Source organism: Pelodiscus sinensis, chromosome 9 (genome assembly GCF_049634645.1).
Source record: "Pelodiscus sinensis isolate JC-2024 chromosome 9, ASM4963464v1, whole genome shotgun sequence".
Classification (NCBI taxonomy): Eukaryota; Metazoa; Chordata; order Testudines; family Trionychidae; genus Pelodiscus; species Pelodiscus sinensis.
The window spans coordinates 31,391-54,385 of record NC_134719.1 but is presented as its reverse complement, the minus strand read 5'-3'; the positions used below and the strand labels follow the sequence as shown (position 1 = coordinate 54,385).

The window sequence follows — 22,995 nt, the reverse complement described above, 5'->3', positions numbered from 1 at the left end:
GAGGGGCCCGGGGGCAGGCGCTGGGCGTGGAGGGGGCAGGTCACTGTCTGGGCAGAGGCCCCCTTTGCTGCCGGGCAGGGCTGGGCGGGGGGGTCCCTGCCCCACGAGGGAGGTGCGGTGTCCAGGGGCAGAGGGAGGCCGCACTGAGCTGGGGGCCGGCCGGGGCTCACACTGGGGCAGTGAGCCAAAGCCTCTGGCCTGGGGCGCTGGCCGAGGGGCCGGGAGAATCCCTCTGGCTGCTCCTGTCGGGGGGGGGGGGGGGGGTATTTGCAGCGCCTGGAGGCAGAGTGGGGCAGATGGGGCCACCAGCCACTGACCTGGGCTCTTGGGACAGGCGCCCGGGTACCACAAGCTGCCCGGCTGCACCTGCTGCTCCCTGGAGCACTTTCCCCCAGGTCAGGCGCCGGCCACAGGTCCCCCCGCGGGAGGGGCGGGCTGGGGGGGTCTCTGCAGCTGCTGCCACGTGGGCTACTGCAAGGGCCACCCTGCGGCCAAGTGTGACGCGCTCCGTCGCTGCTGCTATGGCCCCCCCCCCTTGCAGGTGCAGAACCCCCTGGGCCACAGCGCCTCAGACCCCCAACCCCTCATCTCCCACACGTGCAAAGCTCCCCAGCCCCCCAGCTCCTGTGGGCCCCCGTGGCCCCCTCTAATCTTCCTCAAACAGCCCTCCCCCACTTCCTGCTGGGTTGCAAAGCCTCCCCCGCTGCCCTAACCTCCCACAGGTGGCTGGGAGCAAGGCCAGCCCCCCGGCTCTTCCCAGCCCAGCTCCAGGCCTCAGCGGCTCAGAGGGCCTGGGGGCAGAGGGTGGCCCTGGCCCTGCTAGGGTGGATGGGGACTCTGCAGCAGGCCTCGCTCCCCCCCACACCCCTCCCCCAACAAAGGCCCTGAATTTTCCAAACTTTATTAAATAGAAAAGTCTGGTCGCTGGGACCAAAAGCTGCATTCCGGAGACGCTCAAACCAGGTCAAACATTCAAATGTACAAAAGTCAACAGGGCCCTGGCCCGGGCATGCTGCCCGCTGCTGCCCCCCTCGCCCCCGAGCAGCGGGGCAGGGCTCCCCACACAGGCACTGGCTGCTTCTCTGCCCCAGCTCCAGGACTTGGCCGGGACCGGGCCCAGGCCCTGCCCGGGGGCTCAGCACTGGGGAGGAGCAGGCTGGGCAGCAGGGGGGTTGGCTGGGCCCCCACTTCCCCCAGTTTGCCCCCAGCAAGGCCAGGGATGGAGCCTGGGGCACGGGGTCGGCAGGCAAAACTGTACAAGGAGCCTGCCTCGGGCAGCAGAGCCAGCAGGGCTCCCCCGCCCCGGGCAGGCAGCAGCCCCAGCCAAGGAGCACCCCACTTGCCCAGGCAGCAGGGAAAGGTGCCAGAGAAAGAAGCCCCGCCCCCAGACCAGCTGGGCTGGAATGTTGTATTGTAAAGGCCCCTGCCGGGTGCAGCAAGCCCCGAGCCCCCCGTTTCTGCACTAGCAGTCACTGTGGTGTGACCCACCTAGCGGGGCTCTGGGACTCCTTCCCCACTGGCTGCAGCAGCCCCTGGGAGAGGCTGCAGGGAAGGAGCAGCGCAGACAAGGGCTCCCCCCATGTGTAACTGCCCCTTCCAAGTCCCCCAAGGACACTGCTGCTGTGTGTGGGAGGGGCCAGCCCATGAGCCCCTGGGAGGGGGAAACTGAGGCACAAAGAGGGGCAGGCACTTGCCCAAGGTGTGCGCCTGGGGCAGAGCCGAGAGCAGGACCCAGGCTCTGAGCACTAGCTGACGCGGCCGAGGAAGACAGCGAGAGGGGCTGTGTCCGTGCTCGGAGCCCTCGGCCCTGGGGCAGCAAGGCACCCACCTGGCAGGGAGCCTCCCTGGGCCCGGCAGAGGGCTCTGCTCCCTCCCCCAGCCACTCTGCCCCGCGAGCACCCACGGGAGGGAGCCCCTGGTGCTGAGCAGGCCAGGGCAGAAGGGAGGGGGGGGTTACTCCCGGCGCAGAGCAGACCCGGCCCCAGGCAAGCTGCAGGAGCAGCTCCGTCCTTGGATCCCCTCAAACGGGCGGGGGGCTCGTTGGCCAGGGCCAGAAGCCCCCCTCGCGGGGCAGTTCTGCACAGCTGGGGCAGCGCCCGGCGGGGATCCTGGCGCAGTCACGCCCAGCAGGCCAAAACGTCCTGGTTCCAGCTGCACGGCCAGGCCGAGGCTCCTCCGCAGCCGGCCAGCCCAGGGCACGGAGCCTCCCCTGCCGCCTCGTGCGCCCAGGGGCTGGGCGAGCCAGTGACGGCGCTAGCCCCGGGCTGGGCGCGGGGGCGGCCTGCCGATGTCCACCGTGACATTCGTGTACATGGGCCAGCGGGTCACTTCCACCAGCCGGTACTGCAGGGAGCTGATGCCGTCCCGTTTCATCGTCACCTTGGTGTTCTGGATCTTGGCGAACCTGCCGGAGGCGTGGAGCAGTGAGCAGGACCGGCAGCAGTAGGGGCCATGGCCAGCGGTAGCCGCGCCAAGCAGGGCCAGCCACAGCTCCGGGCAGCCCTCGGGGCTCCAGTCCCTGCCGGGCGGGGCCAGTCACAGCTCCGGGCAGCCCTCGGGGCCAGTCACAGCTCCGGGCAGCCCTCAGGGCTCCGGTCCCTGCCGGGCAGGGCCAGTCACAGCTCCGGGCAGCCCTCAGGGCTCCGGTCCCTGCCGGGCGGGGCCAGTCACAGCTCCGGGCAGCCCTCGGGGCTCCGGTCCCTGCCGGGCAGGGCCAGCCCCAGGGAAGAAGCGGCTGCCCTCTTGCCCAGCCAGCACGCCAGGGTCTAAAGGGAGCAGCTTCACCAAGGCCAGGCGGTGAGTCTGTGGCAGAGAGAAGGGAACCCAGGTATCCTGACTCCCAGCACAAGAGCCAGGATTAGCCAGGGGCCCGCCTGGAGGCAGAGCTGACGCCCCAGGGGTTGGGTGAGGTGACCCCACGGCGAGGGGCAGGGGGGGCCGGGCAGGCTCCCTGGGCTGTGCCCAGCCGTGGTGCCCACGGGGCACTGGGGGGAGCGACCAGGCGTGGGGCTCACCTCTGCGGGTTGGGCTCGTTGTGTTTGTCGCGCTCGTGTTTGATCATCCGGTACCTGCCGATGCGGATGTCGGGGCGCGACACCTTCATGCCGTTCAGAGAGATCCTGGGGACAGAGGGTGCAGCTCGCGTCAGCCCCCCAGGGAGACAGTCACTGGCCTGAGCCCCACCCCACAGGGCCCTGCCCTCCCCACGCTGCTCCCACCGGGGCTGGGCGCTTTGGAACGGCCACGCTCCCGGCTCCTCTGGGGCAGGACAGACAGTGCAAGGGGGTTGGCCCGGCAGCACGGGGGGAGGGGGGAGCTCACCAAGGGGGCTGGCCCGGCAGCCGGGGGGGGGGGGGGAAGCTAACCAAGGGGGCTGGCCCGGCAGCACGGGGGGGGGGGGAGCTCACCAAGGGGGCTGGCCCGGCAGCGGGGGGGGGGGGGGGGGGGGGGGGAGGGAGCTAACCAAGGGGGCTGGCCCGGCAGCGGGGGGGGGGGGGGAGGGAGCTAACCAAGGGGGCTGGCCCGGCAGCACGGGGGGGGGGGGGGGGTTTGCTCACTAGGGCGGCTGGCCTGCCAGCGGGGGGGGGGGGGGGGGCTCACCCACCGATTGAAGATGTCATCGTCCTCCCCGCCCCAGCCCCAGTACTCGTTGGGGAAGCCGTTGATCTTCAGGAACTGGGACCGGCTCAGGCCAGAGACGCCCCCGAAGTAGCCGGCGTAGGGCAGCCTGCAGGGACAGGCAGCAGCTGGCGTCAGTGTGGGCACCAGAGCCGTGGGGGGGGGGGGGGGGCTGGGCTGGGCTCTCTGCCCCGGGGCACTGGCCTATCCCAGCTCTGGCTCTGCACTGGGGCCGGGCCCCCAGGCACCAAGCGCCACAAAGACCCCTCTGCCAGCCCCTGGCTCCCTCTCCCACCCGGCCTGCTCAGCACGGCGCTTCCTTTCCCCTCCACCCCATGCCAGGGTGCACCCCCCGGGCCTCGCGCTTGGGAGGGCGCGCACTGGCCTGAAGCTGAACTTGTCCATGGCGACGGCGAAGTGGCGGGGCTGGCCGTAGCAGCGGTACAGGTTCCGGTCGTCCATGGGCACCAGGTCCACGTCGCTGAAGATGAAGCAGTCGTAGTCGGCCTCGTCCTTCAGCGCCTCCAGGAAGCCCACGTTGAGCAGCTTGGCCCGGTTGAAGGTGTCCTCGCCGTACTGCGCGGGGACAAGCGTCGGGGTGCACAGGGAGGGGGCTCCCCAGAGATGAGCCCTGCCCGCCGCCCCGAGCACCCCGCTGGCCGGGCCCTCCCACGGCCCCTCTGGGCTGCAGCCGCCCTGCTCGGCTGGGGACGCCGACCAAGGCCTCGGGGCACCGGGGCGGGCTGAGGCGCCGCTGGGCTGCACAGCCACAGACCCGCACAACATGCCCAGTCTCAGCGGCACGGGCCGGAGTCCCTCTGCACCAGCCCTCCCAGGGGCACCCCCACACCTGCCAGGGGGTCTGCCCTGGGCTCAGCCAGCACAGCGGGCGTAGGGAGCCAGTCTGGCCACCCAGGGCCCGGCCTGGGCTCAGCCTCCACCTGGGAATTGGAGACCCTGAGCCGGGCCTCCGGGGTGCGGGGGAGGGGATACCCGTGGCCCTGCCCGTGGCCCCACCTGGTTGATGATGTAGATGCCGTAGGCCACCTGCTGCCGGCGCAGGATGGGGTGCAGGTAGTGCAGCCAGTAGCGCAGGTGGGGCTCCCGGTGGCGGAAGGGGATGAGGATGGCCACCTTCTGGCGGGGCTGGCAGTCCCGGGGCGCGTACTTCCCGCCCGCCTGCACCTCCGGGTTCTCCCGCTGCACCCGCTCCATGCTCATGGGGGAGCTGAACTCAATGAGCAGCCGGCCAACTGGGGGGCAGGGAGCCGGTTACCAGCCAGCCGCACTGCCCCCCACGGGGCGGGCTGTGCCCGGGAGTGCTCCATGCCAGTGGGGGACAGGGAACCCCCGGGCATCAGGGTGCAAAGCCACCAGCCCCGTGCCCAGGGAGCCCCCATGCCAGGCTCCGTCCCCCTGCCCCGGGGCTGCCCGGTCAATGTGGCGGCGCCCCGAGTTTATTACCAGTTCCGCTAACCAGTGCTTAGTGCCAGGGCCTGCCGGTTCCTACCCCCGCCCAGGCACCGTTCCGCGCGGCCCATGGTGAGCCCCAGACCCTATGGGGACGTGTGGGGCAAGGCCGGAGATGGAAGCCTGCACCCAGCCCAGCCCCCCAGCAAGGTCAGCCCACAGCGTGGGCCGGGGAGCCAGGCTGGCAGCACGGCCCGCACCTGGCAATAACCCTTGTGACATGGGGGACGTCCACTCTTGGGGGCTGGGCCCACTCTGCTGGACAGTCACTGGTTGCTGGGTGGGCTGGGGGGACCCCTACTGGCCGGTGTCTGTAGCACTGCCCAGCCCTGGGAGGGGGAGAAGAGACTGCACATAACCATGGTTAGCAACTTCTCAGCTGGCCAGCGGAGGGGTTTGCACACAGGAGGGGGTGGCTGCCTGGGGGAGGAGGGGTCTGTGGGCGGGAGAAGGGGAGTCTGAGTGTGGGAAGCAAGGAGGGAGCAGACTAAACCCAGCAGGGGGTTCAGGGGCCTGTGAACCCCGCCCCCAAGGGAACTAGGGCGGCCGGCCGATCCTACACCTGCATGGAGCACACGCTGGGCTGTGTCTCGAGAAGCAATAACCCTCCATGCTCCACTGGCGGGAGGAGTCATATCTGGCTGCGGTCGGAGGTGCAGGGTCGGGGTCCCCGAAGCGCCGTCACACCCCTCCGGGCCCCCCACACCTCAGGCCTGCAGCTGGCAGTGCCTCCGCCGCAGGGCAGCGTGACGACGCAGTCGGGGTCCCCCTTCCTGCACCCCGTAGCAGCAGGAACAGACTCCGCCAGCAGTAGAATAGAGGGGTTATTGCTCTTCCAGGGTACAGCCCAGCACAGAGGGGGGTGATTACAGGAGTCGGGGCCAGGATGTTTCAAACCCCTGGGCTGTGTCTAGACTGGCAAGTTTTTCTGCAAAATCAGATGATTTTGCAGAAAATCTTGCCAGCTGTCTACACTGGCCACTTGAATTTCCAGAAAAGCACTGACGATCTCAGGTAAGATTGTCAGTGCTTTTCCGGAAATCCTACGCTGCTCCTGTTCGGACAAAAGTCTTTTTCCGAAAGACTTTTGCGCAAGAGGGCCAGTGTAGACAGCACAGGACTGTTTTCTGTAAAAAAGCCCCAATGGTGAAAATGGCGATCGGGGCTTTTTTGCGGAAAACTGCGTCTAGATTGGCCACGGACGCTTTTCCTCAAAAAGCGCTTTTGTGGAAAAGCGTCCTGCCAATCTAAACGTGCTTTTCCGAAAATGCTTTTAATGGAAAACTTTTCCGTTAAAAGCATTTCCGGAAAATCCTGCCAGTGTAGACGGAGCCCTGGGGTTAGGGGTCTATCACCCCTAGGCCTCAGCCCCAGCAACCTCAGTCCCTCTCCCTCACGGCTCCAGCCCAGACCGACCCTTCCCCCAGCGCTCACTTCCTGTGTCCCCTCTTCCCTTAACCAGCAGAACTGGTCTGGCCACTGTCCTGAGGCCCCGCTTGCTGGGGTGCTACAGACCCCGCCAGTGGGGTCCCCACCGCCCAGCACCGCGACCAGCCAGGGGCTGACACTGCACCACAGGCAGCCACGTGGGCAGGGAGCTCAGCGCCGGGCACTGCTCTGGCCTGGCCGCCTGCCCAGCACGGGCGCGTCTCAGCCCTGCACGGTGCTTGGGGGCCGGACAGGCCGCGGGCCCAGGGAATGGCTAGGAAGCCAGACAGCCCCGGTGACCTGGCTCAAACCCCGAGACCGTGGGCCACAAACCAGGGAGCCCAGCCAAGCCCCAGTGCCCTGGGCCGGCACCACGGGGACCCCAGAGGTGGCGGCTGGACAAAAGGTCCCCATCGCTGCCGTGAGCTGAGCTGCCAGCCCATCTGTATCTTGCTGGGGGCAGCGCTCACACTCTCGTGGCCCCCCGCGCGCGCTCACACTCTCGTGGCCCCCCCCCGCGCGCTCACACTCTCGTGGCACCCCCCCGCACGCGCTCACACTCTCGTGGCACCCCCCCGCGTGCTCCCTCTGCTTCGTTGTGCTGTACGTGAGCGCAGTGCCCTGTGCTGTTCTGCACTTACTCCGTGTGGACGCGTGCGTGCCTGCAGGAGGGGTGGGCCGAGCACAGCTCACTGGGGACCTGTGTTCAGTCTCTCACCGCCTGAGGGCCCAGGACAGCAGCTAACACCTTGGGCCAGGGAAGCGACGAAGCAGGAGCTGGGGCTGCCTGCAGGGCTGGGGGTAGGAGTTTTTGGCTGGTTTAGGGGGACCAGAGTCTGGCTGGCTTAGGGGGCTGGGCAGGGGTCCTGGCTCTGGACCCCCCTCTCCACAGGATGGATTGTCCTGACTGCTCCTGGCTCATAAGAACGGCCAGACGGGGTCAGACCCAAGGTCCATCCAGCGCAGTGTCTGTCTGCCCGCAGTGGCCAGTGCCAGGTGCCCCAGAGGGAGGGAACCGAACAGGGAATGATCAAGTGATCTCCCTCCTGCCATCCATCTCCACCCTCAGACACACAGAGGCTGGGGACACCATTCCTTACCCAGCCTGGCTAATAGCCATTAATGGACTTAACCTCCATTAATTTATTTAGTTCTCTTTTAAACCCTGTTAGAGTCCTAGCCTTCACAGCCTCCTGCGGCAAGGAGTTCCACAGGTTGACTATGCTCTGCGTGAAGAAGAACTTCCTTTTCTTTGTTTTAAACCTGCTGCCCATTAATTTCATTTGGTGGCTCCTAGTTCTTATATTATGGGAACAAGTAAATAACTTTTCCTTATTCACCCTCTCCACACCGCTCATGATTTTATAGACCTCTATCCTATCCCCCCTTAGTCTCCACTTTCCAAGCTGAAAAGTCCTAGTCTCTAATCTCTTTTCAAATGGGACCCGTTCCAAACCCCCAATCATTTTAGTTGCCCTTCTCTGAATTTTTTCTAATGCATATCTTTTTTGAGATGAGACCACATCTGTACGCAGTATTCCAGATGTGGGCGAACCATGGATTTATATAAGGCAATAAGATATTCTCTGTCTCATTCTCTTTCCCTTTTTTAATGATTCCAAACATCTTGTTTGCTTTTTTGGCTGCTGCTGCACCCTGCGTGGACGTCTCCAGAGAACGACCCACGATGACTCCAAGATCTTTCCTGATTAGTTGTAGCTAAATTAGTCCCCATCATACTGTACGTCTAGTTGGGGTTATTTTTCCCGATGTGCATTACTTTACATTTATCCACATTACATTTCATTTGTCATGTTGATGCCCAATCATTTCGTTATGTGAGATCTTTTTGAAGTTCTTCACAGTCTGCTTTGGTCTTAACTACCTTGAGCAGTTTAGTATCGTCCCCAAACTTTGCCACCTCCGTTTATCGCTTTCTCTGGATCATTTCTGAATACAGGAGTCCCCGGGTTACATGGATCCGACTTACATCGGATCCCTACATACAAACGGGGTGAGGCAACCCCGCACTAGCTACTTCCCCCCAGCAGACCAGGGAGACGCGGAGCGGCTTTTCTCAGCAGACACCTCAGCTTGAGAATAAAGGACTGAGGGAAGTGAGGTGTGGGAGAATAAAACTGAGCTCTGGAGAAATGTTTGGCTAGAGTTTCCCCTACAATATGTACCAGTTCCGACTTACATACAGATTCAACTTAAGAACAAACCTACAGTCCCTATCTTGTACGTAACCCGGGGACTGCCTGTATGTGAATAGGGCTGGTCCCAGGACAGAGTGCTGAGGGACCCACTAGCTACCTCTCCATTCTGAAAACTGACCATTTATTCCTACCCTTGGTTTCCTATTGTTTAACCAGTTCTCAGTTCATGAAAGGATCTTCCCTCTTATCCCATGACAACTTAATTTACGTAAGAGCCCTTGGTGAGGGACCTTGTCAGAGGCTTTCTGGAAATCTAAGTTCACTAGATCTACTGGATCCCCTTCCCCACATGCTTATTGAGCCCCTCAAATAACTCTAGCAGATTAGTAAAACAGGATTTCCCTTTACAGAAACCATGTTGTCTTTTGCCCAACAAATTATGTTCTTCTGTGTGTCTAACAATTTTATTCTTTACTATGGTTTCAACTAATTTGCTCGGTACTGACATTAGACATACTGCTCTGTAATTGCCGGGATCACTGCTAGAGCCCTTTTTAAATATTGGCGTCACATTACCTATCTTCCAGTCATGAGGTATGGAAGCTGATTTAAAGGCTAGCTTACAAACCATAGTTAATAGTTCCGCAATTTCCCATTTGAGTTCTTTCAGAACTCTTGGGTGAATGCCATCTGGTCCCGCTGACTGGTTACTATGAAGTTTATCAATCAATTCCAAAACCTCCTCTACTGACACTTCAATCTGTGACAAGTCCTACAAAGGATGGGTCAGGTTTGGGAATCTCCCTCAAACTCAGCTGTGAAGACTGAAGCAAAGAATTCATTTAGTTTCTCCACAATGACTTTATCGTCTTTAAGTGCTCGATCGTCCAGGGGCCTCACTGGCTGTTTAGCCGCCTTCCTGCTTCTGATGTACTTAAAAAACATTTTGTTATTACTTTTCGAGTTTTTGGCTAGCTGTTCTTCCAACTCCTTTTTGGCTTTTCTTATTCCGTTTTTACACTTCATGTGGCAGTGTTTATGCTCCTGTCTATTTACCTCACTAGGATCTGACTTCCACTTTTTAAGTCTTTTTATCTGTCACTGCTTCTTTTACCTGGTTGTTAAGCCACAGTGGCTCTCTCTTAGTTCTTTTACTGTGTTTTTTTAATTTGGGGTATACATTTAAGTTGGGCCTCTATTATGGTGTCTTTGAAAAGCATCCATGCAGCCTGCAGGGATTTTACTTTAGTCACTGGACCTTTTCATTTCTGTTGAACTAACTGCCTCATTTTTGCATAGTTCCCCTTTTTGAAATGAAATGCCCCAGTGTTGGACTGCTGCGGGGTTCTTCCCACCACAGGAATGTTAAATGTTGTTATATTATGGTCACTAGTTCCCAGCGGTCTGGTTATAGTTACCTCCCAGGCCAGATCCTGCGCGCCACTCAGACTAAATGGAGAATCACCTCTCCCGTTGTGGGCTCCTGTACCAGCTGCTCCAAGAAGCAGTCAGTTAATGTATTGAGAAATTTTGTCTCTGCATTTCGCCTTGAGGTGATGTGTACCCAGTCAATATGGGGATAATTGAAATCCCTACTATTATTGAGTTTTTTATTTTGATAGCATTTCATAATCACTATCACTCTTCTGGTCAGGTGGTCGATAATAGATCTCTACTGTTATATTCTTATGAGAGCATGGAATTACTATCCATAGTAACAACAAGTCTGCGCTACACTGTGTCCCTGTGAACCAATAAACCTTCTGCTCTACCTGCCGCCTGAGAGGCACGTCTGGCTGCGGGATGGAGGGGCGAGCCCGGGGACTCCCCCACACCCCGTGACACCATCGCCTCCCCACCAGCAACGGCCCCAGGTCGCCCAGCCAGGCCCAACAGCCCGTCCCACTCCCGGGCGCTAGTTCCTCTGGGAGCTACGGAGGGTGTGTGTGGGGGTGAGGGGGGGACTTCGAAAGAGGTCAGCACCTGTTTCTGCCCTACTCTGCCCAACCCAGCCAGCCCCCCCGCCCACTCTCCCACCCAGATCCGGCCCAGCCCCACACTCCCTGGCCCGCCCTCCAGCCCAGCCTGTCCCAGGCCTCCTGGCCCCCCCTCCCACCCAGCCCAGCCCCACACTCCCCAGCCCGTTCTCCAGCCCAGCCGGCCCTGTGGAGCTCACCTAAGCCGGGCGGCGCGTCCGGGCAGGGCAGGACGGGCGCCTCGGTGACGGAGCGGTTGGCGCCGGGCTTGGCGCTGGGGGCGTGGGTGCCGCGGGGCCGGGAGGCGTTGGCGGGGGGCTGGGCCCGCGAGGCGTTGCGCCCGTTGAAGCGGCTGAAGAAGGCCAGGTGCTGGGCGTAGACGTCGAAGTAGAGGATGACGATGATGACGAAGTGCAGCAGGCACAGCAGCAGCACGGCCTTGCAGATCCTCTCCAGGGTCACTCCCAGGAGCAGCCTGGTCATCTTCTGGGCACTGGCGGGCACGCATGTGCGCCAGGCTCCGGGGCAGCTCCCGCCAAGGCGCCGCTCCTGCCCGGGGAGCCAACCATCAGGCCAGGCCCCTGAGCCCCTCTGAGCCCAGAGAGAGGCGGGTCCCCGAGGGCCTCTGGTGCCCTGCCAGAGGACAAGCCTGCCCGGAGCAGCCCCCCGGCCCCCTGCTGCTGCCCGCCTAGCGCCCCCAGGACCCCACTGCAGCCTGCCTAGTGCCCCCAGCACCCCTCAAATCCCCAGCACTGTACTGCTACCCGCCTAGTGCCCCCAGCACCCCTCAAAACCCCAGCACCGTACTGCTACCCGCCTAGTGCCCTCAGCACCCCACTGCCGCCCGCCTAGTGCCCCCAGCACCCCTCAAACCCCCAGCACTGTACTGCTACCCGCCTAGTGCCCTCAGCACCCCTCAAACCCCCAGCACTGTACTGCCGCCCGCCTAGTGCCCCCAGCACCCCTCAAACCCCCAGCACCGTACTGCTACCCGCCTAGTGCCCCCAGCACCCCACTGCCGCCCGCCTAGTGCCCCCAGCACCCCTCAAACCCCCAGCACCGTACTGCTACCCGCCTAGTGCCCCCAGCACCCCACTGCCGCCCGCCTAGTGCCCCCAGCACCCCTCAAACCCCCAGCACTGTACTGCTACCCGCCTAGTGCCCCCAGCACCCCACTGCCGCCCGCCTAGTGCCCCCAGCACCCCTCAAACCCCCAGCACCGTACTGCTACCCGCCTAGGGCCCTCAGCACCCCTCAAACCCCCAGCACTGTACTGCTACCCGCCTAGTGCCCCCAGCACCCTCAAACCCCCAGCACCGTACTGCTACCCGCCTAGTGCCCTCAGCACCCCTCAAACCCCCAGCACCGTACTGCTACCCACCTAGTGCCCCCAGCACCCCACTGCCACCCGCCTAGTGCCCCCAGCACCCCTCAAACCCCCAGCACCGTACTGCTACCCGCCTAGTGCCCCCAGCACCCCACTGCCGCCCGCCTAGTGCCCTCAGCACCCCTCAAACCCCCAGCACTGTACTGCTACCCGCCTAGTGCCCCCAGCACCCTCAAACCCCCAGCACCGTACTGCTACCCGCCTAGTGCCCTCAGCACCCCTCAAACCCCCAGCACCATACTGCTACCCACCTAGTGCCCCCAGCACCCCACTGCCACCCGCCTAGTGCCCCCAGCACCCCTCAAACCCCCAGCACCGTACTGCTACCCGCCTAGTGCCCCCAGCACCCCTCAAATCCCCAGCACCGTACTGCTACCCGCCTAGTGCCCCCAGCACCCCTCAAACCCCCAGCACCGTACTGCTACCCGCCTAGTGCCCCCAGCACCCCACTGCCGCCCGCCTAGTGCCCCCAGCACCCCTCAAACCCCCAGCACTGTACTGCTACCCGCCTAGTGCCCCCAGCACCCCTCAAACCCCCAGCACCGTACTGCTACCCGCCTAGTGCCCCCAGCACCCCTCAAACCCCCAGCACCGTACTGCTACCCGCCTAGTGCCCCCAGCACCCCTCAAACCCCCAGCACTGTACTGCTACCCGCCTAGTGCCCCCAGCACCCCACTGCCGCCCGCCTAGTGCCCCCAGCACCCCTCAAACCCCCAGCACCGTACTGCTACCCACCTAGTGCCCCCAGCACCCCACTGCAGCCCACCTAGTGCCCCCAGGACCTCACTGGCGCCCGCCTAGTGCCCCCAGGACCCCACTGCAGCCCACCTAGTGCCCCCAGGACCCCACTGGCGCCCGCCTAGTGCCCCCAGGACCCCACTGGCGCCCGCCTAGTGCCCCCAGGACCCCACTGGCGCCCGCCTAGTGCCCCCAGGACCCCTCAAACCCCCAGCACTGTACTGCTACCCGCCTAGTGCCCCCAGGACCCCACTGCCGCCCGCCTAGTGCCCCCAGGACCCCACTGCCGCCCGCCTAGTGCCCTCAGCTCCCCTCAAACCCCAGCACCATACTACTGTCCGCCTAGTGCCCCCAGCTCCCCGCTGCTGCCAGCCTAGGGCCCCCAGCCCCCCTCAAGCCCCCAGCACCGTACTGCTGCCAGCTTAGGGTCCCCAGCTCAGCCTTTTCCTGGGGGGGATACAAACTCCAGGCCTGCTGCCCCCACGCAGGGGAAGCCAGAGTTCCTGTCCCTTCCCCCTTCCAGCCGAACAGCAGAGGCGCAAGGGAGTTGGGGGGCCAAGGAGAGACAAACTGGGCACCAGCCAATCGGAGCCACACGCTCCGGAGGCCCAGCCTGGCCTGGGTACGGCTGGGCTCCTGCCCCGGCTCGTGCGCTGGGCCTGCGCCTCCCCCTTCCCCCCCCCAGCGCCAAGCCCTGGCCTCCCCTGGCGCTGCTCTGTCCCACGCTCGCGAGCTCCGGCTGCTCCCGCCTCCCCGCGCTCGGCCGGGGCACCCGCTGGCTTGGGGCTCACCTGGCTTGTTTCGCTGCCCAAGGGGAGCCAGCTGTCTCCCCCCCCTCACTGCTCTGCCACCTGCGCCTCTCCTGCCAGCTGGCACCCCCTCCTGGCCACGCTAGGGCCTCGCTCCCCTCGGGGCCCCTCCGCCTGCAGCCCCTGGTGCCCCCAGGCCGCCTCGCGACTCAGCCTCTGCAGGGCGGGCTTGGGGTTTCCCCTTCCTGGGGCAGGGAAGTCACTTCTCTCAGGCTTCCTGTGCCACGTCCCCAGGGCCGGACCAGCTGTCTACTCTGGGTTCCGGCCCACGGCCCCTCAGCTCAGCAGCCAAGGCCTGCTCCACCCCAGAGCTTGCTGCATTCCCGGAGCCCTTCCCTCACCCCCCCCCCCCCCCACTCCTCCCAGCCCGATTGCCACGCTCACTCTGGCAGGCGGGCACACGCACACCGGCCTTTCCCACGGCCTCATGCAGCGATACCTGGGGCCAAGGAGGGTGGGGCCGCGCCTGGGAAGCAGGGACTGCGTGGGGACCATCAGCAGAACCCGAGTTCCCAGCCTGCGGCCGGCCCCTTGGGTGCACCCAGGAATCTGAAGCAGAAGCCGAGCGGCTGTCCGGCCGCCCCAGCCCCAGTCTGCGCCCCAAGAAGGAGCCTGGGACGTCGCCGCGGCTCGGGGAAGAGGCACCCCGATGGCGACCAGGCTGGAGAACCTGCCTCCGGCGACAGACGGGTGCCTGGTCAATTCACGAGGAGCAGGCCCCGGGGGGACTTGAGCCCCGGCTACCGGCACCCCCAGAACACAGGGCTGATGGCAGCTGCTGGATGCAGGACGAGCTGTACCTGCGAGGGCAGCCGGCCGCGGGGGGGCTGCAGCCCCAGCAGCGTTGGACTCGTGCTGGCTCGTTGCGAGGGCTCAGCCAGGCCCCGGGGGCCTCACCCTGCCCGGAGCGCGCCCTCGGCGCCCCGCGCTGCAGGTTAACAGTACGCAGGATCCCCCTCGGCCTCTGTCCCAGCAGCCTGCCCCAGGGGCATGGACTGTGTGTGTGTGTGGGGGGGCTGTCTGCTCTGTGCCCGGGTCCCCCTGCGCTGGGCTGTGCGATTCCCAGTGACTCCCCCACGTGCACTGGCCCAGACACCGCGCTGAGCCGGAGGAGATGAGGTAGGCAGAGACCAACACGAGGCTTCGGGGAAGGGTCAGCTGCTGGCTGGGGGACATGAAGGAGTGAGCCTAAGCTGGGGGCTGGAGGTCTAGGGGGTGATGGACCCCCCACCCCAAGGGGGCTGAGGCAGCCTGGCCCAGGCTCCTGTAGCCACATCACGTCTGTGCTGGGCTGGACCCCGGAGAAGCAATGAACCCCCCGTTCTACTGGCCGGCGGAGTCTGTTCTGGCTGCTACGGGGGTGCAGGATTTGGGGGAACCCTGACTTGGCATCACAGACTGTACCCCAGGAGTGCCTGGGGGGAGAAGGCATGGCCCTACCAGCTCCCCCCCGCACAGTGCTGCCCTAGGGCCACCCAGAATCTAGCAACAGGCGATCCTGCTCCACACGCTCTGAGACTCGGCGACTCTCCCTCGGCCGAGGGCGGTACAGGGCTTAGGACTAGGCGGATCCCAGGCAGGGGAGCGGCGGCACAGACATGCACCGGTTCCGTAGTCAGGCGGGTGGAACCCAGCCCTTGCTCCGGTACCTGCCTGCAGCCTCCTGGCTGGGCCGAGCCTCGGGCAGGTGACCCGAGCAGGCTGGTGCAAGGTGGCCCGCCCAAGTCTGCGGGAGCCAGAGACAACGGCTCAGCGGGGTACATAGCCCCCCCCATTGTCACTGCACTGCACGCCCAGCCGGAGCCCGCCAAACGCCAGCGCCGGGCAGGGCGCGTCCGGAAGCTCAATCGAGGGTAACCAGAGCCCAGCGCCTACGGATCGCCCCAGGTCCCAGGGATCCCCCCTGCCTGCCAGCCCCGAACACCCCCACCCTCAGCGCAGGCTGCCAGTGCAAACAGCCACAGCCCCTGCAAGGGAGATGGGGGGAGCCAGCCCCAGAAAATGCCCCTCCCTACAGCCGAGGGGCCCCCCAGTCTGGCGGCTGAGCAGAGAACTGACAACGCGTCTGCTTCTTTGTGACAGGGGTGGGCGACTCAGTTTCCCTCTCCCCGGTGCGCTAGCCGGGGGGGGGGGGGTTTCCAGACGAGCAGGGCGGCGTGCGGGATGAGGAGGCCTCGCAGCGGCTCTGTCCCGACACCGAACCTCGGCCGAGGCCTGCGGGGCAAGGCAGGAGGCGCTGCAGCCCAAGGCCCGGTCTGGGGGCGTGGGATGGGTGAGGCTGGCGAGGCGGCGGCTCAGAGGTGCGGTTACGGATTCCAGCAGGGCTGGGGGCGTCCGTGGAGCAGGAGGGGCCGCGCCCAGGGGACAGCTGCCCCCAGCTCCCCAAGCACCAGGTGGGCAGCAGGCCCAGCCCGTGGAGCCGCGCTGGGGAGCAGGCGTGAGGCGATGGCCCGGGGCCAGGGAAAGCGGCAGAGGCAGCCTGGGGCACGCACGAGGCAGCAGCGGAGCAGCGAGTGGAACGGCACGCCCTGTGCTCGGAAGCCAGCGCCCTGCGGAGCGGGAGTGCAGCCGGCCGGCAGGCGGGGCGACACGGCGTCTCTGGGGAGGCCTGCAGGGCCACGTGCCCCCGCGCTCCCAATGCCTGAAGCCCTGCAGAGCTGTGTACCCCCGGCCGCTCAGCCACGGGCAATGGGGAGGCCTGCGAGCTGGCAGCTCCCTACACGTGCCCACAGGGCGACCGCAGAGCTCGCGGGATGCTCCGCACGCCGGCCAGCGCCCCGGCCCGGCTCCGACACGGTGCCCGAGTGCCCAAGGCGGAGCGACAGACCTGCCGCCCCCGGCTGGGGGCACCCGAGACCAGGGCCCTGCACCCAGCTCTACCACATCCCTGCCTCAGCCGCCTCGCTGCCAGCATGGCACAAGGCCCCGCCCGGGCCCGCCTCAGCCCATCGGAGCAGGCACGAACCCCCAGCCTGCCAGCGCGGTTAGGAGCCCCCCCCTCGGCCTGCCAGGGCGGTTAGGAGCCCCCCCCTCGGCCTGCCAGCGCGGTTAGGAGCCCCCCCCTTTGGCCTGCCAGGGCGGTTAGGAGCCCCCCCTTTGGCCTGCCAGGGCGGTTAGGAGCCCCCCCCTCGGCCTGCCAGGGCGGTTAGGAGCCCCCCCCTCGGCCTGCCAGCGCGGTTAGGAGCCCCCCCCTTTGGCCTGCCAGGGCGGTTAGGAGCCCCCCCTTTGGCCTGCCAGGGCGGTTAGGAGCCCCCCCTTTGGCCTGCCAGGGCGGTTAGGAGCCCCCCCCTCGGCCTGCCAGGGCGGTTAGGAGCCCCCCCCTCGGCCTGCCAGCGCGGTTAGGAGCCCCCCCCTTCGGCCTGCCAGGGCGGTTAGGAGCCCCCCCTCGGCCTGCCAGGGCGGGAGTGAGCTCCCCAGTGCTGGCCCCGGATGGTCGCACCACCGTCCTCCTCGCAGCCTGCCCCCTTGTACCCGGAGCTCTGGCATCCCACAGGCACACCCCTGCAGCACCTCCAGGGCACAACCGCCCCCAGCCCAGCCCCCGAGAGAGTCTTGGGGGCAGGGGAGGGACCCCGAGCCCGTGGCATGGGGGAGGGCCGCAGGAGTCCCTGAATGGGCCGGGTATGTGGCCCCCGGCGGGTGGGAGGGCCAGGGGCGTGGGCTGGGCGCTATGAACGGCCCCGCCCAGCTATTCAGCCAGCGAGCCGGGCAGTCGCCACCGCGACCGGAGCACGGAGCACCCCAGCGAGCGGCGCCCTGCCCAGCTCCTGCCCGCCACGGCGCTCTGAGCGGGGCAGCTCGCCACGCAGCGCCCAGGGCTCAGCTCCGTCACGCCCCTCGGGGCTGCTCTGCCCAGGGGAGCAAAACGCCCGACTCCGTTTGGAGCTACGTGGCTTCGCTGCTCCCCGTTCCCGGGGCCATGGAGCCCGGCTGCGTAGGGATCCCACCGGCCCCGCGAGGGGCTCAGCAGCCGGGGCAGGGAGCCCGCGCTGAGCGTGAGAAATGCCTCTTGCCAGGCCAGCCATGGCCCGGGGCAGGGAGCCCGCGCTGAGCGTGAGAAATGCCTCTTGCCAGGCCAGCCGAGGCCCGGGGCAGGGAGCCCGCGCTGAGCGTGAGAAATGCCTCTTGCCAGGCCAGCCATGGCCCGGGGCAGGGAGCCCGCGCTGAGCGTGAGAAATGCCTCTTGCCAGGCCAGCCATGGCCCGGGGCAGGGAGCCCGCGCTGAGCGTGAGAAATGCCTCTTGCCAGGCCAGCCGAGGCCCGGGGCAGGGAGCCCGCGCTGAGCGTGAGAAATGCCTCTTGCCAGGCCAGCCGAGGCCCGGGGCAGGGAGCCCGCGCTGAGCGTGAGAAATGCCTCTTGCCAGGCCAGCCGAGGCCCGGGGCAGGGAGCCCGCACTGAGCGTGAGAAATGCCTCTTGCCAGGCCAGCCGAGGCCCGGGGCAGGGAGCCCGCGCTGAGCGTGAGAAATGCCTCTTGCCAGGCCAGCCATGGCCCGGGGCAGGGAGCCCGCGCTGAGCGTGAGAAATGCCTCTTGCCAGGCCAGCCATGGCCCGGGGCAGGGAGCCCGCGCTGAGCGCGAGAAATGCCTCTTGCCAGGCCAGCCATGGCCCGGGGCAGGGAGCCCGCGCTGAGCGTGAGAAATGCCTCTTGCCAGGCCAGCCGGGGCCCGGGGCAGGGAGCCCGCGCTGAGCGTGAGAAATGCCTCTTGCCAGGCCAGCCGAGGCCCGGGGCAGGGAGCCCGCGCTGAGCGTGAGAAATGCCTCTTGCCAGGCCAGCCGAGGCCCGGGGCAGGGAGCCCGCGCTGAGCGTGAGAAATGCCTCTTGCCAGGCCAGCCATGGCCCGGGGCAGGGAGCCCGCGCTGAGCGTGAGAAATGCCTCTTGCCAGGCCAGCCATGGCCCGGGGCAGGGAGCCCGCGCTGAGCGTGAGAAATGCCTCTTGCCAGGCCAGCCATGGCCCAGGGCAGGGAGCCCGCGCTGAGCGTGAGAAATGCCTCTTGCCAGGCCAGCCATGGCCCGGGGCAGGGAGCCCGCGCTGAGCGTGAGAAATGCCTCTTGCCAGGCCAGCCGAGGCCCGGGGCAGGGAGCCCGCGCTGAGCGCGAGAAATGCCTCTTGCCAGGCCAGCCGAGGCCCGGGGCAGGGAGCCCGCGCTGAGCGTGAGAAATGCCTCTTGCCAGGCCAGCCGAGGCCCAGGGCAGGGAGCCCGCGCTGAGCGTGAGAAATGCCTCTTGCCAGGCCAGCCATGGCCCGGGGCAGGGAGCCCGCGCTGAGCGTGAGAAATGCCTCTTGCCAGGCCAGCCATGGCCCAGGGCAGGGAGCCCGCGCTGAGCGTGAGAAATGCCTCTTGCCAGGCCAGCCCTGGCCCGGGGCAGGGAGCCCGCGCTGAGCGTGAGAAATGCCTCTTGCCAGGCCAGCCATGGCCGGGGGCAGGGAGCCCGCGCTGAGCGTGAGAAATGCCTCTTGCCAGGCCAGCCGAGGCCCGGGGCGTGCAGCTAGGCACAAAGACCGCAGGCCAGCCAGGCGAGGCGCGATCCTGGGGAGCAGGGACTCTGAAAACGGGGGGGGGGGGGGGGGGTGCTGCGATCACCTGCCCACGAGCTCCCAGAGCTACCCCAGCCAGAACGGCGCACACGGGAGCAGCCGCCAACTTGCCAACGCAAAGGTTAAGGAGGCCGCTTTTAACGGCGAGGGTAATTAACCCTTCCCGGGGCTGGTTCTCCCGTTCTAGGGGCAGGTCTCAGGCCTGGGAGACCCAGGAGGTCAGACCGGCTGCCCACACCCGCACCCCGCTGTGCCAGCCCCCCCATGCCAGCCCCCCACACCTCGCCGTGCCCCACTGGGGATCTCACACGAACCACGGGCGAGAGCCTCCTGCCCCGCGCGCCAGCTCCCCCACACCCAACCTTGCCTTACATCTGGGGGCAAGGAGCGCAGGGGTGTGGAAACAGAGTCAAGGGTTCACAGCAGCTGCACGCCCGAGAAATCTCTTCTTCTTCCTCCCTTATCAAGCGTGTGGCCGGCCTGGTCCGTGCCAGCGGGTGGGCGGGGCGAGGGCCCAGGCAGAGCCCATACATGGAGCGTGCTGCGAGCAGAGCCAGGCCAGTGACTTGCTGCGAAGAAGCGGCTGGCGCGCTCCACCCTTTCCCTGTTTGCCAAGGACCAGTGAGCGCAGCCCGGACGCGCCGTTGGGATGAGCACGGCCCCGTTGGGGCCCAAGCAGCCATCCCACCGAACGGGGGGCTCAGCAGCCACCCCAGAACACACAGGGGCACCCACACACAAGTCAACAGGGTCACAGCTCGCACGAACTCAAAACAAACCCCAGCTTGGGTCTAGTGGCCCAGCGAGGGCAGGGGCAGCCCCTGGGGACACCAGGCAGGTGCTGAGCAGTGCAGGGTGCCAGGGAAAGGCAAGAGCCGCGCCCACCCTGCGTGCCAGCCCCTTGCTGTGCCAGCCTGCACACCCGCAACTTACTGTGCCAGCCTGCACACCCGCACCTCGCTGTTCCCCCCATGCCAGCCCCACTGCGCCCTGCCTTGCCAGCCTGCACACCCGCAACTTACTGTGCCAGCCTGCACACCCGCATCTCGCTGTTCCTCCCATGCCAGCCCCACTGTGCCCTGCCTTGCCAGCCTGCACACCCGCACCTTACTGTGCCAGCCTGCACACCCGCATCTCGCTGTTCCCCCCATGCCAGCCCCACTGTGCCCTGCCTTGCCAGCCTGCACACCCGCACCTTACTGTGCCAGCCTGCACACCCGCATCTCGCTGTTCCCCCCATGCCAGCCCCACTGTGCCCTACCTTGCCAGCCTGCACACCCGCACCTTACTGTGCCAGCCTGCACACCCGCATCTCGCTGTTCCCCCCATGCCAGCCCCACTGTGCCCTGCCTTGCCAGCCTGCACACCCGCACCTTACTGTGCCAGCCTGCACACCCGCATCTCGCTGTTCCCCCCATGCCAGCCCCACTGTGCCCTGCCTTGCCAGCCTGCACACCCGCACCTCGCTCTCCCCCCCGTGCTAGGCCTGCCGCACCCGCCGTGCCAATCCCCACACCCGCACCTCGCTGCGCCCCCCTGGGCCGGGCCCCCCGCTGCAGCCAGGCCCGGGCGGGGCGATCTCACCGGGCTGGCCCGGAAAGGCCCCGGCGATGCCCAGCGCCTGCGGCCGGGGCCGGGCGGAGCCCTCGGGCTGCCACTCGCCCCGGGAGCGGCCGGGCCGGAGCGGGGGGGGATCCGGGGGTGGAACGTCCCCCCCCCGCTCCGAGCCCAGCCCGCAGACCGGCCGCGCGCCTCGCCGCCCGTTAGCCCCCCCGCACCCCGGCCCCGCCCGGCCCCCCCGCTCGAGGCGCCAGCCAGGGCAGACGGGGGGGCCGGGGGGGCGGACAATGGGCGGAGGGGACCTCGGGGGGCGGTTGGGGGATCCGGGGGGGGCGGGGGGCCCCGAGGGGGGGCGGTTCCGGGGGGGCGGTTGGGGGACCCCGGGGGGGGCGGTTCCGGGGGGCGGGGGGGCCGCGCTCACCCGGCTCCGGGGGTCCAGGCGCGGCGGCTCCGGCTCCCCCGGGCCGGGCGGGCTCAGTGCGGGCGGCTCCGGCTCCTCCGCCTGCCCCGCAGCCCGGCCCCGTCAGCAGCGGCAGCGCCCGCTCCGGGCCACGGGGCGCCCATCCCGGGCCGCGGGGCCTCCCTCCGCACCAGCAGGCCCCGCTCGCTCCGCAGCGCCCCGCCCCCGGGACTGGCCCCGCCCCGCCCCGCCCGCAGGCCCCGCCCCCGGGACTGGCCCCGCCCCGCCCGCAGGCCCCGCCCCCCGACACTGGCCCCGCCCCGCCCGCAAGCCCCGCCCTCCCCGAGACGGACCCCGCCCCTGCCAATAGGACCCTCCCGTCATCCATAGGCCACGCCTTCAAAAGACTGGCCACGCCCATGACCATGGGCTCCACCCCCAGGACCGCCCATCCCCTACGTCCACCCGGCCCCTTCACTCAGTCCCTGGGTTCCCCTGCCCCCCACTGCCCCCCACTGCCTGTCTGGGGGCAGGGCCCTGGGGCTCCCACACCAGCGCTCAGGGACAATGCAGGGGGAAGTGTGGGTGGGCACCGCTGGGTAGGGGTGGTGCAGGATGGGGGGCATGGGGGAGCTGATGCAACAGGCACCAGAGGGTGGGAGTCAGCCAGGATGGGGCCCAGCGGGGGGGTGGGGCCAGAGGGCACCCATGCTACATACCAGGGTGACAGCCAAGAGGCGCTACACACACTTCTGGGTGACACCATGTGTGCCACGCGTGGGCGGGGCTCCCCGAGTCACCTGACTGCAACGTTAAATTCTGGCTCCACCCCCTGTGGGAAGCATGGGGGGGGCTGTCACAGACAAGCGGCCTCCACCTCAGAGCCACCAACCCCTGCCCTGGCCTTAGGGCCACTGCAGGACGGGCCCCCAGGATGTTCCTCCACACCCCAGTAGGCCAGAGGGCTCGGCTGGAGCCAGGGACCAGGTCGAGCTGCGTCTCCCACCTCACCGTGTGCCGAAGGAGCCCTGGGCGAGCGGGGAGCCGGCGCAACGCAGCCTGTGAAAGCTTTGCACGCAAACAGCGCGGCAGCCGACCTGGGCCGACGCTCCGTCATACCCGCTGGGGGGCGCCGGTGGCTGCAGCTCCGTCAGCTCCCCCCCCAGCGGGGGCCAATACAAGATCCTGCCTCACCCACCTTCTCTCGCTAACGGTGACACGTCTCCCGGGGTGCCCGTGTCTGGCAAAGCCAACGGGGAGTCCTGGGGCACCGGAGCGACTCACCATTTACATGGGCAGACGCTCTCGTGGGGAAAACCCACTTCGCCAGCGTGCTCCGTGCATCTGACAAAGCGGCTTCTACCCACCGAAGCTGCTGCCCCTTGCCCACATAAATCGGTGAGTCTCGGGTGCCTCGGGACTCCTCGCTGTTTTACAATGTTACAGCTGCCTGGGTGCTTGTGTAACCCCCACCGGGCAGCTTTGAACCTGGGGCCTCTGAAGCTTAGTATAGGCGCGGCAGCTATGAAGCCAGCCGGGTCTCAGCTCTGGCTGCAGAGCTCCCTGCTTCTGGTCTCTCGCTGGAAGTGGTCTCAGTGCCTCTGCATGGGACAGTGACCCCCAGGCGTGTGGGTTACACTAGGCCTGTCTGCACACGAGGGAGCGTCCCAGCTGGGAACGGACAAGGGCCAGCTTCCAAGGCTGAGACAATTGTGAGGAAAATGTCAAAAGGCCACGTGCGGGGCGGGCCAGCCTCAGGCTGCAGTGCTCCCCACCCCGAGCAGTCCCACAATTGGGAGCGAGGCCTTGGTGGGTTAAGAGGAGGAGGCGACAGCAGCGGCTCCCCCACCCCCAAAAACAAGTGGGAAAAGGGGGCGCGGGCAGCGAGGAGCAGACCCCGAAAGCCAGG

General features: G+C 66.6%; 1 protein-coding gene across 3 annotated transcripts; it reads right to left on the bottom strand.

The window, feature by feature from the left end:
* Positions 1 to 885: 885 nt before the first annotated feature.
* B4GALT2 (beta-1,4-galactosyltransferase 2) lies at positions 886 to 21,328 on the bottom strand. 3 transcript variants are annotated; one of them, XM_075935790.1, is made up of 7 exons: positions 21,108 to 21,328; positions 10,852 to 11,200; positions 4,636 to 4,871; positions 4,004 to 4,194; positions 3,605 to 3,727; positions 3,015 to 3,119; positions 886 to 2,518 (listed from the first exon to the last, which is right to left on the bottom strand). In XM_075935790.1, exons 2-7 carry the CDS (start codon positions 11,132 to 11,134, stop codon positions 2,254 to 2,256), a joined length of 1,203 nt encoding a protein of 400 aa, XP_075791905.1. In that variant the 5' UTR covers positions 11,135 to 11,200; positions 21,108 to 21,328; the 3' UTR covers positions 886 to 2,253. The 3 variants fall into 3 exon arrangements, with proteins under 3 accessions (XP_075791905.1, XP_075791907.1, XP_075791906.1); XM_075935792.1 differs by having other exon boundaries at positions 886 to 2,404; positions 21,108 to 21,324; XM_075935791.1 differs by lacking the exon at positions 21,108 to 21,328 and adding an exon at positions 13,569 to 13,701.
* Between the last annotated feature and the right edge of the window lie 1,667 nt (positions 21,329 to 22,995).

What these genes read in the sequence shown, in the direction of transcription:
- B4GALT2 (XM_075935790.1), bottom strand. Translation starts at nt 11,134, where the DNA reads ATGACCAGGCTGCTCCTGGGAGTGACCCTGGAGAGGATCTGCAAGGCC. An exon ending in GGACGCGCCGCCCGGCTTAG is followed by an intron (nt 4,872 to 10,851) that starts GTGAGCTCCACA and finishes CCTGCCCCCCAG; the next exon opens with TTGGCCGGCTGCTCATTGAG. An exon ending in GCATCTACATCATCAACCAG is followed by an intron (nt 4,195 to 4,635) that starts GTGGGGCCACGG and finishes GTCCCCGCGCAG; the next exon opens with TACGGCGAGGACACCTTCAA.